General features: G+C 39.1%; 1 protein-coding gene across 2 annotated transcripts in view; it reads right to left on the minus strand.

The window, feature by feature from the left end:
* The window catches only part of LOC116671183 (vinculin), a 28,878-nt gene that overhangs the window by 8,868 nt on the left and 5,553 nt on the right, over nt 1-14,457 (minus strand). For both annotated transcript variants that reach the window (XM_032502200.1, XM_032502201.1), the window contains exons 2-6: nt 8,252-8,322; nt 5,549-5,699; nt 2,523-2,631; nt 1,990-2,112; nt 1,725-1,885 (exon numbers count right to left, since the gene is read on the minus strand). In XM_032502200.1, coding sequence (XP_032358091.1) covers nt 1,725-1,885; nt 1,990-2,112; nt 2,523-2,631; nt 5,549-5,699; nt 8,252-8,322 — 615 coding nt within the window. The remainder of the gene's footprint in view (nt 1-1,724; nt 1,886-1,989; nt 2,113-2,522; nt 2,632-5,548; nt 5,700-8,251; nt 8,323-14,457) is intronic.

Genomic DNA, 14,457 nt, shown 5'->3' on the forward strand with positions numbered 1-14,457 from the left:
TTTTTAATGGTACAATAATAGAAATTCAGAAAACACACGTTACTTTCCTTACTAATGCAGCTTGTATCTTCATCACAGAGTTGAGCAAGCGTTCCATAGCAAATTGAGCCGAATAAGAACAAACCTCAACTGCACCACCAAATATGTCTGAGCCCTCACAATAATCCCTATTTCAAAATAAAAGAGAACAAGCATATCTGTTTGAATAACTGGGAGTGTGGTCGTGGCATAGTAGAACAAGGGAGGGGAAAAACAGGAAGTATGAAAGATGTGAAGTGATGTCACCAGAGCTGCAGGGATGTATTAGTTTAGTGTTCAAATTTGTGCAGCTGCTGTTCTGTCTGTAACTACCTGTGTATGTGGGTGAAAAAGCCAGTGAAGTAAAGTGAAGCGAGAGATGGATAGATATAGGATAATTGCACTCATATCAAATGCAAACACACATTATTTACAGCCTATAGTCAACACAGAATGGTATTGCTCAAAAAGTAGACAAGGTGTGTAATTCATGGCATTTGAAATAGGGATTGTGTAAGTGATTAAAACTACCATTTATACAACAAAATTCAAATCAGTTTTTCTATGTGCTCTCCTCCTAAGGCTGGGTAATGCGGATCAGGAAAATGCAGAGGGAATTCTCATTAATGACACCCAAATCAATACTGCATGAGTCAGGTTAATCAATAATCAGACAGATTGAGGACATGCATATAGTGAAGTTTAAATGACACAGGAGGAGGTCACACACAGATGCTGATACAACGCCATGTTATGAAGCAAAACAAATAAAAAAGAATTGGGGGGGATACTGCATTGATCAATAATTCAGATATTAAACCTGCGTAGCACTTCTTCAATGAACACCATTCCATTAGCAGTCCAATAAATTCAAACTGCTAATTTACTCTATCAATATCTAGTTAACAGTTTAACCTTACAACTGCCTCATTACTAATGAGCACACAATGGCACCACAACGCACAAGACAGCACACACATCTGTCAGACATGCTGCTGCACAACCAAGGGGCGACAGAGGTAAGGCTTACCTTCTACAGGGGGGTGAAGGGAGAAAGAAACAGTAAAAAGAAAGGAAGAACAACATAAATACAAATATTGAACTGGACATACCAAATAAGAGCAACAAAAGAAAGTGTCAAAGAAAAAAAGTGGCACAGAAGTAGCCAGTGTCGGGACAGGAAAGAAGCACAACGTGCAGAGCAGAAACAGATGAAAGAGTCCTAAAGATTACCAGACCAGCTACATGGAGACACAGAGAAAGTTAAAGCATTCCTAATTTGATTACTAACTGTAAGTAAGCTTGAAATACTGTATAGCAAAAGCATTTTTCACACCTGTCAACCTTGAAATAAGGTCGTCCTGATGAAACAAAGAGCATGCCTTGGTAAAAAAAAGGAAAAACATACACCAAATGAGAATAAAATCACTTCATATTCTCTCCAGTCTGCAGCCGAGTCCTGCCTAAGGCATTCTGGGACTTTGTGAGAGCACATTGGGTAGCATACAAAATAAAACAAATTGCTCATACAAGCACTGCTTCCAGCTGTGATCCGTAACAAAAACAAAGTTTAAACACTCTTAGCAGCCCAGAGACCAAAGCAGTCTCTTGTTCTTCATGTATAATACTTATAATAAAAGTGTGTGCATGTGACTTTGATGGCCATAGACAAACTGAGGTAACAGCATGTCATTTATTGTGCATACCTTGTTGGCCCAGGCATCCTCGTCCCAGGACGTAAGCTGCAGCACTCTGATGATCTCGTTTATCTCGGCGCTCATCTTCTCAAAAGTGAAGTTACGGTTCTTCAAGGCCTCCTCTACACCCTGGCTGCCAGATGTCTTGGTTGTCACAAAGATTTTTATACCTGAAATATAAAAATCAGAAAAACACAATAAATCCTCTCTCAAAAATATTGACCTAAAACACATTGTGTATTTGAAACATAAAACAAACATAACGTGTGAATACCTGAGATGAGGATGGGCAGCAGTTCTTTGACCGTGTTCATGGAGTTGACCAACATCACACGGTGCTCCTGGTGTGTCAGCTCCTGCTGTCGCTCATCTATCATCTTTGCCATCTTTGTCATCCCTGGACACAGGAAACAAACCAAAGGTGGCAAGGAACTAAGTATATTTTACTCTATTGTTTTTAATGTAATGGTGTGTTATCATTACCAAGACATATCAGATGGAAATGTTGTACTTCTAACACAAAAATGTGTTTACTTCAGTAAAACTTTGAATACAAGGCGTTTACCTCTAATGAGATAACTCTGCAATGACGTGTTAGTGCTTTTGTTTGAGTAGAGAATTTGAGTTCAGTATTTTCCACACTGCAACAAACAAATAAATTGCTAACATAGCAAAACAACTAAATGTCAACTACAGCAAATACACACCCTGAATGTTTCAACCAAGACACCAAGCAAAATCTCTGAGATGCTGTCAAGACAATACTACAGCGCAGTAATCTCACCACTACTGTATCAGCAGACTGACCTGGTCCCAGGTTCTTTGTGTATGTGATCAAGTCCTCCATAGACTCCACCACCTCTGCCACTGTCAGGTACTCCAGAATGCCTTTGCATACACGGATTATTTTGCGGACCTATGATAATGACAAGATAAGCAAAGCTAATTCAAAAAGTTTTGACAGAGAAAAGTGATTAAGTGCAAAAAACACCCACCCCTCCTCCCATTCCCATTCTCTCTAATGACACTCTGATAATGCTGCCTACTGACATTCCAGCCTCTTTGTCCTGCTTCACTCCAGCTTTATGTGGACTGCTGGAGTCACCACTCCATTCAACAGAGCCATCCCTGAGCTGCATTGGAAAACATGATGGCACCACTGACTGATGACTCCTGCTGACTGCTGCAGACAGCGCTGGGACGCCTGATGTCTGCTCCCAGAAAGCTGATCTGCAACTTTTTATTTTACTCTCCATCCCTGAGAGGAAAAAAGGATGGGCCAGAAAGATGATAATCCTGCCTTGTTCAAGATGTACTAAGTGCTTGTGTAAAAAATATGGGGAGTTTCAAAGACGTGCGGTATATTTATCTACCTCTGTCTTTTTTTATAAGCTTTACAGGACCCAATTGAAATGCACTGCAAGAATGGCTACTATCCTTATACCAGAAGAGCCCGTAACAGTAGGCCTCTGCCATAATAAAGTATCCATTAAAAAGTCAATAAAGCCCTTTCAGATCAACTTCTGCTCCATGAAAATCAATGGTGTAACTTTTAACATAGTTACAAGCTATATTAGCTACGTTCTGTCCATTTCTAACTTGTTTTGCTGGATATACAGTATCTTTTACAGCCTGACCAATGGTGGGTTTTTAGGCTGATATGTTATTATTTCAGAATAATAAGTATAAGATAACAACAGCTGATATTTATGTTTTAACAAACAAGTAAGCACAGAACCACAAATACACATTTAGTTATTAAAGAGATGAGATATGATGATATGCCTGGGGTATCGTATAGAACATTTAAAAAACTAACTTCATTGTCAAAGAAAGATGAACCGCAAAAGCAAATGTAAGTAAATAAAATGTAAGTGAATAAAAGTGTAAGTAAGTAAATGTATGTTAACGATATAAAAACAAATATACATTTAATTAAATTTGATTTGAAGTTGTTATAATCAGCATGGATTAGCATATGTTTTGAAGCTGACTTTCATGCATGTAATTGCTGTCTTGGTGTTTTAATATCTGGTTGCAATCAGCTTATCACAAACTCTGCTTTCTGGTTCCTGTTTATAACCGGCCAAGCACAGAAGAAACAATGCCATATTGATGTATTTTCAGTCATCTGAATCATCATCTGAAAACACCAGGCAAGTCAAAGCACATGTAAGCATCTACTATTTTGCACTAATGCTTAACAATGCACTGGGAGACCTACAGAGAAATTGTACAGATGTTTCTGAAGTTTGGGGCACAACACATCTGCAAGAATGTAGGAAATCACTACATGGATGAGGTGTGGTAGAATACACCAAACCGCTAAAAACAGTTGATATCTACCTGTGTCACCCAGGCCCAGACTGGCTAATTGGGAGCACCGCGATAATTACCGGTGGGCTGGTCTGGTTTTTTTGGTAACGAGGGCCGGTGGTGTTCAGTCATCGTACTGGGTTGAAATCATAGTTGAAATATATCGTGGATGCTGTCCCTGGGCTGCCTGCACTTGCAGCCCACTGTTTTTAATTTTTTTTCTTGTAGTCCACCATTCTCTATATTCACGCATCCTACTTTTAGAGTGAAGTTTGGTTATTATGACGTAACTATAAATTATGTTTAGACTCTGACGGCGGGACTTTGCTAAAAAACAAAACAAATGGTCACCTCGTACAGTTAAGTCAGTGGTGCTGAAGGATGCGGCCGCAACATGCGAGCAAAATGGCACTGAAAAGGCGACAATTAAAAAATGGGAAGTTCTAGAAAGTGACGCGGCCAGATGTGCTAAACTAAACTAAAAACAAGGGAGAGTGAAACGCTAAATGAAGACAATAAGACAGGTAAGCTTAGCTAGTGAGGGCAGTGGAAGATGCTAGCGGCCTCGCAAAACATAATATAACGTTGCCTGCAAACCAGCGCTCATGTTTATGAATCAAACTTTTTCTTGTTGCTCACAGCAGCAGCCACTCGTTCAATTTGCAGCCAATAGTGACAATGATGAGCCAGTACCGAGCCAGTAACCCCCAGCCATCAGCTGGTGCTTGGTAACCCTATCTCTAAGCTTTGTAAAAAGTAGAGATTTGTTCTGAGAATGAAAAAATTAAATAATAAATTCTGTTTAGTGTCAGAAGCAGAGCAGTGTGCAAGTTGTGTGAAAGGCACAGGTAAGCTGTTGCACCACAGTGTGTGAACAAGTTAACATGATCAGATTAGTTACAATATAATCCCTTTCCAGGCCCAAATGTTACTAGTGATCCATTATGTCTTTTATCATCAAAAGTAGGATAGTAAATATACAAAACCTACGACTGAAAGGTAGTAGTATAAAAGTATTATAGAATATTATACACATTTATATTTACTCTTATTTCATTTCAAGGTTTGGATATCTGTAAACACTTAGTTGCACAGAAAAAAGATTCTGGTATTGTTGAACATCATTGTGTTGTTGTAAAGATGTTAACTGTTAATTTACAATAAATCTACATTATGTAACACTAACAGTATTTTTTTTGAATTGGAGATTATGATATTTTATAAAAATACACTTAATTGCAAGCCTGTAGAGAACAGTGCGCTATTGCAGACTTATACCAAGGTTTTAATTACATTATTTTGATATAGTCAGTCGTGAAGTAAAATGGGCCGGTCTAAGGCATAAAACTCCAGGGCTGGAAATGAGTCCCACTGTGGCCCTGGTGTCACCTGATTTGATGGTGGTTTCCTGTAACAAAATCTGCATTCTGAACTGCTTGTTCAGCAAACATACTTATGCTGGTTTACAGATTCGTCAAATAACATAAGATTGAATGAGTGAATAAATGTATGAATACCTCAGCCTCGTCAAAGGTCAGGAGCAGGTCAGAGGTCCCAGAGAGGATGCCGCGGGAGCCATCGATGAGGTAATCCCGAGCAGGAACGGAGTATGGATCGGCTTTCAACATGGAGGCAGCCTGCACCAGTTTAGTGCACGCATTCTCCACTCTGTGGAAAGCAGAAGACACTGAATTTTAAGACCAGTTTAAAAAAAAAAAAAAAACTCAAAACAAGTCATGCTGATGCCCTTCAGAAGCCAGATGGACTTGGAAACAGCAAACTGCCTATAGCAAAAACAAATGGAAGCTTTGGGATACAGCTAGCCATAACATACAGTGACTTCTGTCTAAGCATGATTTTCTTCTTCTTGTATGCTTCTTATCACATTTCAAGCAAATACTAATGTGAGAGCCGATGGAGTCTAAATCCCATAACAAATGTGTTTTTTCTTCCATAAAAGGGGTTAAATTGGGAATTAGGAATCTTTTTATCTTTTTATACACCTACAGTCAAAGCCTAACAATTCTTAATACATTTAATTTAACTGTAATTTGGGGATTACAATTACTCTAACCTGATTAGATTTCACTGTAACTGAAGCAGCGTGTAATCAAAACTATCCAAGACATGACAAAAATGAATATATTTCAACTCAAAAGAATTGAATTGAGAACTGAAAAATCCACTGGCAAAATATTAACCCTCATGTTGTCCTTGGGTCAAATTTGACCGGTTTTCAGTTATTTATTTATTTTTTGGCACAAAAAATGGGCCATGAAAAGAAGTCAAATGTCAACAATAAAAATATAAAGAAAACTTTGAAGAAAGAAGAAAAAAAAAAACATTCAAAAAACATTCAAAAAGTGACAAAAATGTCGGAAACAGCTTCCTCTTATCTCACTCATCCCAACACTATGGTTAATAGTTTCCTTCCTATATTACAAGTACTTGTGTGATTAGGCGCTTGTGTTTACAATACTGTTAACGACAAGCTACAACACAGCATGTATAAAAACACTAATTATTAGATATCTCAATCAAACTTTGTTAGTGAGTGCTAGTAAGGAAATTATGTAAACAAACTTTTGCAGAATTAAAAAGGATATTGTAAAGTTTAAACTAATAAAATGTCTCCTTTAGCTTTAGGTACTTTCAATGATATCTTGAGGATTTTTTTTAAAAGGGATTTATTTATGGAATTATTGAAACATAAAAACAATGTTTTCACAGAGTAAACTTGTTATTGTCCTGAAGAGAGACTGTTAGAAATAACCTAATGAATTGAGCTTGAAGATTCATTCTTGACCTTGGAACCACTTCAGGATTTTTTTTCTCAAAAAGCCTAATGAATAAGTGAATGGACAGGACATTTATTTTTCTTGAGTGAGTGGGATATGGGGGAAGCAAGTTGGGGGCTGTTTTAAAATTAAGATCACTTTAAACTGTTTTAATGGTTCAGGGAGTAAGAAAAAAAAAATTGTTGTACAGATTGTAATGCCCTATGAAGCAATTTGTGATTTTGGGCTATATAACTAAAATTGACTTGTCTTTGACTTTTGCAGCATGAGTATCTCTGCTTCGTGACAGAAATGTTAGCTTGTTCTCACAGGATGAGATTTGGACCTCAGGAGGCGGTGCTCCACTCTGGATGGCTCAGGCCCAATTTAATCTCCGTTTCCACAGAAATGTAAATGATTGATAGTTGCTTCCTGGCTGCAATGCACTCAGTGCCCCCCAGAGCAGAATAAACTGCAGGCTCCACCCTTTGATTCATCATCATGCCACCTGCATTGTATCATAACAGCCATATTGCACATAGAGACAGGCAACAAGCCAAGGAGTGACACTAGTTCCCATAGTATAGTGCTTTCCTTCTTTTGCCTACAGGCCAAATGTTACCGTGGTAACAAGGAATCATTATTGCAATTTCCCACATTTTAGGAGTTGCAAAGAGGCCAAACAAGAGTTTAGTTTCCATTCTTCTGAAAGAGCAAGTCCCCTGCAAGATGAAGGCTAATGTATATGCATGACATCGAGGCTGACGTGATTGTGTGCCTGTGTATATCTTTGCAGAGCCAGCCAGCAGTGTCCTTCAGCGTGCACTAGCGAGAAACAGCCATGCATTAACAGGCCCCCGACAGACACTATATTTAGTGACGGAGACACATTCCAGCACATGTACTGATGGATGGCACCAGGGTGACGATGTGACTTTGAGGCGCCAAATGTGTTGAGCTTGACGACCCGAGTCTGCCAATGCATTTCATCCCTGACCTCCCGCTACTCCCTACCTTGACTGTAGTCTCTGATGTAATAAGGAGGAGTGGTGAAAGACAGCATGTGCCCTTCTCTTTTTCTACATCAATGTGTAAACTTTTTGTGTGTGTTTTACCATAAACCAAAAGCAGCAACAGCAGCTCTTATGTATGAGCATATGTATGAGTTTGTGGCCCTTCTCATTAAAGGCAAGGAACTCCTCCCTAGGCAAAAAAGTATTTTTGTTACACCAGGGCGAGATTCTGAGGCACTTAACATGCCGTGTCTGACCTTTGCAGGGGCACAACCAGCCATTACTGCAACAGATAAGAGGGAAAAGAGAGCCAAAGAGAGGCTAGTGGGTTCCACATACTGTAGAGAGACAACAATTTAATCTAAATACATTTTTGAAAGGTTGTTACTGTATGAAATTGAGGCATGCAAAGAGATCAGTCTATACTTACTTGATAAAAGCTGGTGACATGTCCCTTTTCATGATCTGGTCCTCTGTGGTTTGTACAGTCTCCTTCCCCACCTAAAAAAAAGTAAATAAAGAAGAGGTAATGTAAAATGTCTAAGACATATGACAAGCAATGACATGAGATGCCATTTGTATGCACACCATGGAATTTGTAACCCAGTTCTTCTTAGTTTAAAAGCAGAGGATATTATATTTTGTATTAATTGTTGATTCAGAACCTAATTCTTATGTCGTAATTCATGCCGTCAAATTTACAAAACATATTGGTCAACAGCAGGTGCTCAGTTTGACTTATCCAGTTAGTTTCAAATCAACTTAAAAAATGTGGAGTAGTGTTTCCCAAATGCCCAAGTTGACGTCCTCAAATGTCTTGTTTTGTCAACAGTTCAAAAGATATTCAGTTTACTGTCACAGAAGAGAGAAGAAACTAGAACATTTTCACATTTAACAAGCTGGAATCAAAGAATTTTTAGTTTTGTCTTAAAAAAAATTACCCAGACCGACTAATCAATTATCAAAATAATTGGCAATGAATTTGGAAGTTGACACACAATCGATTAATCGTTGCAGTTCTAACATCCACAGTCACTTTCATGGACTGGAGGAGGAAATTGAGGCAGGTAACTCAGATGAACAACATGGTAACCACATGAAAGCCCAGAAAAAGTGTTCACCCCACTGCAGTAATTACTGCAAATGGTTTTAGATAAATATAAGATTATCCTTACATACATTCGTGATTTTTTTTCTTGATTTGATTTCAGAACATTGTGATCCCCTGCTGCATATCATGGCTAAATGTGCAACCAAGACGTGCAAACAAGACGTGCTGATTTCAGTTGACTGCAGTTATATTAAACTAAAATATTAGTTTGACTGTTGACTGTATTTACTTGTTTCAGGCTTTTCATAATGTCTAACATACAAACGTTGTTAACCGCATTTTATTTACTTTGATGCCTCATCAGTGCGTTGCTAACAATACTGATGAAAATTTACTGTATACTATTGCCTCAGGAAATAATTGTTTCTGGTTGTTTGGGCAGTGTCAGTTACAACCCAAATATAGTTCAGATATCAGACAGCCTGACCACCGTTCTAAATCAGTGCTCAGGGTTAAACTGTAGTCTCTGTTCAGAACTGATGCTTCACACTTGTGCTCTTGTGATTCTAATTCAATCATGAGCAGCACAGCTTTTTGTTTATCTTTAACATTGCTATGGTATAAGAGAAACTCATGGGTTTGTTTGACCCCATCTTATTGATTGTCTTCCCATATTGTGGCTGTTGAATGAATTGTGACTACAGTTACAAATATGACGATCTAAGCCACTGGGTTATAACTAAACCTAAAATCTGTTTAATAGATGGCATTATAGAAGAAGTAATGCTTGGAAGGACTGGAAGATGCTACATGTTCTTCCTGAGAAACTTGGAAAGGTGACACCAAGGGTGGTCACAGACAAGAATCACCCCCCACCCCAACCCTGATGTTCATTATCAGTCATGAGGATTTGGTATCAGTCAACACTTCAGCACTCAGGAGTTGGAACAGTGGTGCTGGCTTAGTAATTTAAAATTTTAAATCCACTCCTCAAGCTTTTATGCAACTTGAGCATACATTTTATTTTATACATCAATGTCAATATATACAGTATTTGATATATACAGTTTATGACACACACACACACACACACACACACACACACACACACACACACACACACACACACACACACACACACCACACACACACAACACACACCACACACACACACACACACACACCACAACACACACACAACACACACACACACACACACACCACACACACACACACACAACACACACACACACACACACACACCCACACACACACACACACACACACACACACCACACACACACACACCACACACCACACCACACACACACACACACACAGAGAGAGAGAGAGAGTAAAAACTCTGTTACCACAACTTTTCCCTTTAGGGAGTTTTGTCTTTAATCACATAGATTTCCAGAATGATGTTACTTGTCGAGCGAGCCATTATTTCAACAAAGCAGCTGCTGGGGGATGCCGGGCCTCAGCACAGTTATAATGTGTAAAGCAGCTGAACGTTTCCTCTCCCTCAAATGCCAAAATGACTCACCTCCCCCATCATGACCTCAGCTCTGTAGGAAGACACAACTCACCCACGTCGAGCTGCCGTGCGTGAGAGATCACATGCATTCATAACGGGGGACGCCACGGATCACACGGGCTGAGTTAAATGAGCTGCATCCCGGCTCAATAAGGAGAGGTTAAATCGTTTTGTTTAGGTATGATTTTATTCTTATTCTTTTAACAAATACATTTATAAACTGCATGAGTGATTACCTCGCTGTCACACATATAATTTAGCAATAGTATTTTGAACATGTTTCACTTTGCTGACAAATCAAGCAATTCAAAGAGGATACCCTGGGGTCTTGGAATTATTAATGACACCGTTTTGGCAAAAATTACAGATATTTCATAGAATAAATAATAATTTGATTACTCAAAAAAAGCATTCTGGAAAAAAGAAGCTTGTCAGTGTGTCTGACTACGGGCAGTAGCAGAGTCATTCTAGTTGGTTGATGTGGAGGCTGTAATGGAGCAGAGCAGACGTAATCTCCTCACTCTCTTTTCACAGGACCAGAGCGACTCGAAGTAACTGAGGGGTTTTAAATTAGGGTCGAAAGGTTGTGCCAAACTAAAACTGGGGCTTAGTAGAGGCTGTTCATCTCAGAGAAGTGACAGTGTCATGCCACCCTGACATTCCAGCAATGAGTTGCTCTGAACAAAAGCCAACCACAACAACTAAAACTGCTCATTCCCGTTCAACTAAAAGGGCAGCAGGGCTACAGACCACGATAATAGGGCACTGACAGAGTAATAAACACACGTGAAGGAGGAGGAAGTAACACAAACACCTTACACCTTTGCCAACACTACAGAACCAGAACACAATAACCTCCTTTAAGAAAATGAACTCTCCTGCCTCGTGAGTTCCTATATACAAACCAAGAGTGTTGTCAATACTTATTCTAACCCATTTTCAATTTTCTGCACTTTGTGGTAATAGTTTGAATATTTGTGTCTGTCTTTGGGAAAGCTGTTTCCAGGCAGCATCTAGGTGCAAATTTTCTTCAGGACTATAAAGTGTATCTTATCTAATAATGGATGTAAAGCTAAATCATAGATATGATCATGACAACACACCAGTCTATGTACCAGCAAAACCATGGTGAAACATACATTTTATAGTGAAAATATCTACTTGTGGCCAAAAATTACATTGCCATTCTGAACTTTTTAGGATACCTGAAAAAAGCTTAAGTCATCTTAGAACAGAATTGTTACAACACTAAGATTTATATGAGATCAAGTCAGGTCTAGACATGACCTAAACTGAACAAAAGGGAAGACAGACTACACCTTAGGCCAACAACGTGGAGGCCAAAAGCTGAGTGCACGCTGCATTTAACGAGTACCGAGTCATATTCTCCCTAAAGCATCATGCAAGTTAAGGCTCTCAGCACTGTATTCAACAGGTCATCGCTGTCTTCCTTTTCCCCCTCCCTGTGGAGCCTCTTCCTACAGTCTGAAGTTCAAAAAACAGTCTGCAGCAAAAAAGTGATCCAAAGAATTTGCTGCAAAAATAGAACTGATAGTGACGACAGAAAACATTGGGGAGAGAGGAAAAGATGACGTGAGACTGTCCAGGATCAACTCATTCTTAATCAGAGTCCACTCACAGGCCAAACCACAACACTAATATCCTGTTCCTTGAATAGATTCTAGCAAACCACTTTAGGGCAGTTGTACACTTCCACCTTCTTTTTAAAACCTTTCATTGATTTAGTGCCATCTGCTTCCAAGCTGTCAGTTAAATTTACCATTTATGTCTAGAGTGGAAACACTGACACTCCTTTTACCATCCAAGAATGCTGTGTGGAAACCCTGGGTTGTGAAGTAGCTTGATAAAGTGGCTGCTCCTTAAGAACAGACTCAGCTTTGTTGACAGCAGCCCATTGCTCTGCTGGGAGAAGAAAGGGTACTCTGAAAGCCTCAAGGCTGCCAAGACACAGCCTGCCTTTCACATGTTGGGTACTTTTGACACAATGCTTTGTTAGTCATGGTGAGCACTAAGATCTATGATGGCAAAATTCTGGCAAGCGTTGTCACTGCTGCCCTTAGCAATGTCCTACAAATAAAATGTATGCTATTCTGCACAGAGGTTTAGTTCCTCAAAGTGCAACTCTAATTCCCACTCTAAGGGACTTTGTACTCAATCTGATAAGACATGCCCATGCAATTTGATGACACAGCACTCCATTAGCTACTCTTGATCAATAGTCTCAGAAGCAGCAAGTGCTGCATTTTCAGATATCAAATGGCTTTCTGACTAATAATGACTCAGAGGGGTCGCACTGAAGGTCAACACCTTTATCATGCATCTGTCAAGGAGTGTCTAACATGGTTTATTCATTTGGTTCAGGAAGCAAGTAAACATGGGATGTCCGAGGCGATGAAAGTCATAAATCAAATGGCTTAGTCGTGGTCACAACGATCTATCTCATGTTACAGGAGCTTAGCAGCTCATACAGTGTTACTGGGGAGTGGCACTCATCTGTGTGAAGCCTTCCTTTAAAAAGAGGAGTGAGTCAATGCAAGGCTCGTTATAGATGAGCTGAAGAAGAAGGATTGTTAAAAAGCAAAGAGATATAAGGAGAAGGCTTTTACTGAGGGTTGGGGACAAAGGGGAAACGTCACACACAGGCATCAAATCAGGTTATTTAAAAAGGCCCATGAACCTATTTGTCACTTTCGAATGGGTCTAAATCTTTCAGTGCATTGTGGGACTTCCACTTTGTATTTGAAATATTTAAACTACCATTTAAACTCAGGACAAAACTTAATGGTTTGATTTACAAGAGAAGTTCATAGTCCATACATGTAATTTTTGCATAATGTGTGCTTGAATTACAATATGTGTGTCAAATAACCAATTAGTAATTTATATTCTCATATCAATACTTTATCTGCACATTATCTGTGCCCTCAAAGACAGCAGGTGCATTGTACGGAAGATTCTGGTTTAGAGCGCTGGCCCCTTTTTTAATTCCAAGTTACGCACTGGATAAAGGTAAGACTGTTTGCCAACTTTATGAGATAAGACATAGTTAAGGATAAGGTTAAATGGGATACTATGTGAAATATCAATTCCAACTAATTCATTGTTAGTCAATCATTCAAACTTGATTATTTTAGAAAAAGCAACAGCCCTAGTGAATTGTATCCTTTGTCATGGTCTGCAGTCATAAGCACTTCATTGACAAGAGAGGGGGTTTCCCTTCACCAGCTCACACTGTTCCCGAGTGAGGCCAACAGCTGCCCAGTCTTCCTGACTTGGCTCCCTGCACTTCCTCATCAATTCATCACTCCTATGGGTCCTCCTATCCTGACAAATTTTGATCTTGCAGATGAAAAAAACATTTGACTGCTGGTGCTGTGTAAATCCATAACATAACAGCAAATTGAAAATAAACTGCTTATCAATAAAGACTATTCAAACATTTCAGACTCTGCCGTCCTTGCGTTGTTGCCAAGATGACGGAATAAGATGGTGAGCAGCATGAAATAATTTCCCTTGAGAAATTCCAGGAAGCTTGAGTACCAGGTAATAGGAAACATATTCTTTTGTATGCCTTTAAGCACTTCAGTTAATGAACACATTGGTTTCCGTTTGTAAAAGATTAAATAAGTGGTTGATTGACTGTTCAAGGCCTCATCAAATGCTGATCTAAACATAGTTTAGTATTTAAAAACTTCCTCGGGCTTCATGTCTCTCAAAGTTTAAAGAAGCTGAAGACTAACAACACTTCCAAGTGTCTTGCTGACGTTTTCTGCAGAACAAGTGAAATACTACAGCTGAACCTAACTTCCAGTATTTGCATTTTTTGGGTATTGTTGCATAAAGCACAGTGGTATTTTGTAACCTTGGCACATTGCAAAATATGGTAACTTTTTTTTTCCATCCAAAGATCAACGGTACAGCCACTAAGCATTTCTTTCTCCCATGTCTATAAAAATAATGAAGTTTGGAATTACTGGAATCGATGGGTTTTTGTAAATTGTAGAGTGTGGTCTAGACCTCCTCT

This window comes from Etheostoma spectabile, chromosome 21 (genome assembly GCF_008692095.1).
Source record: "Etheostoma spectabile isolate EspeVRDwgs_2016 chromosome 21, UIUC_Espe_1.0, whole genome shotgun sequence".
In the NCBI taxonomy this organism is placed as follows: Eukaryota; Metazoa; Chordata; class Actinopteri; order Perciformes; family Percidae; genus Etheostoma; species Etheostoma spectabile.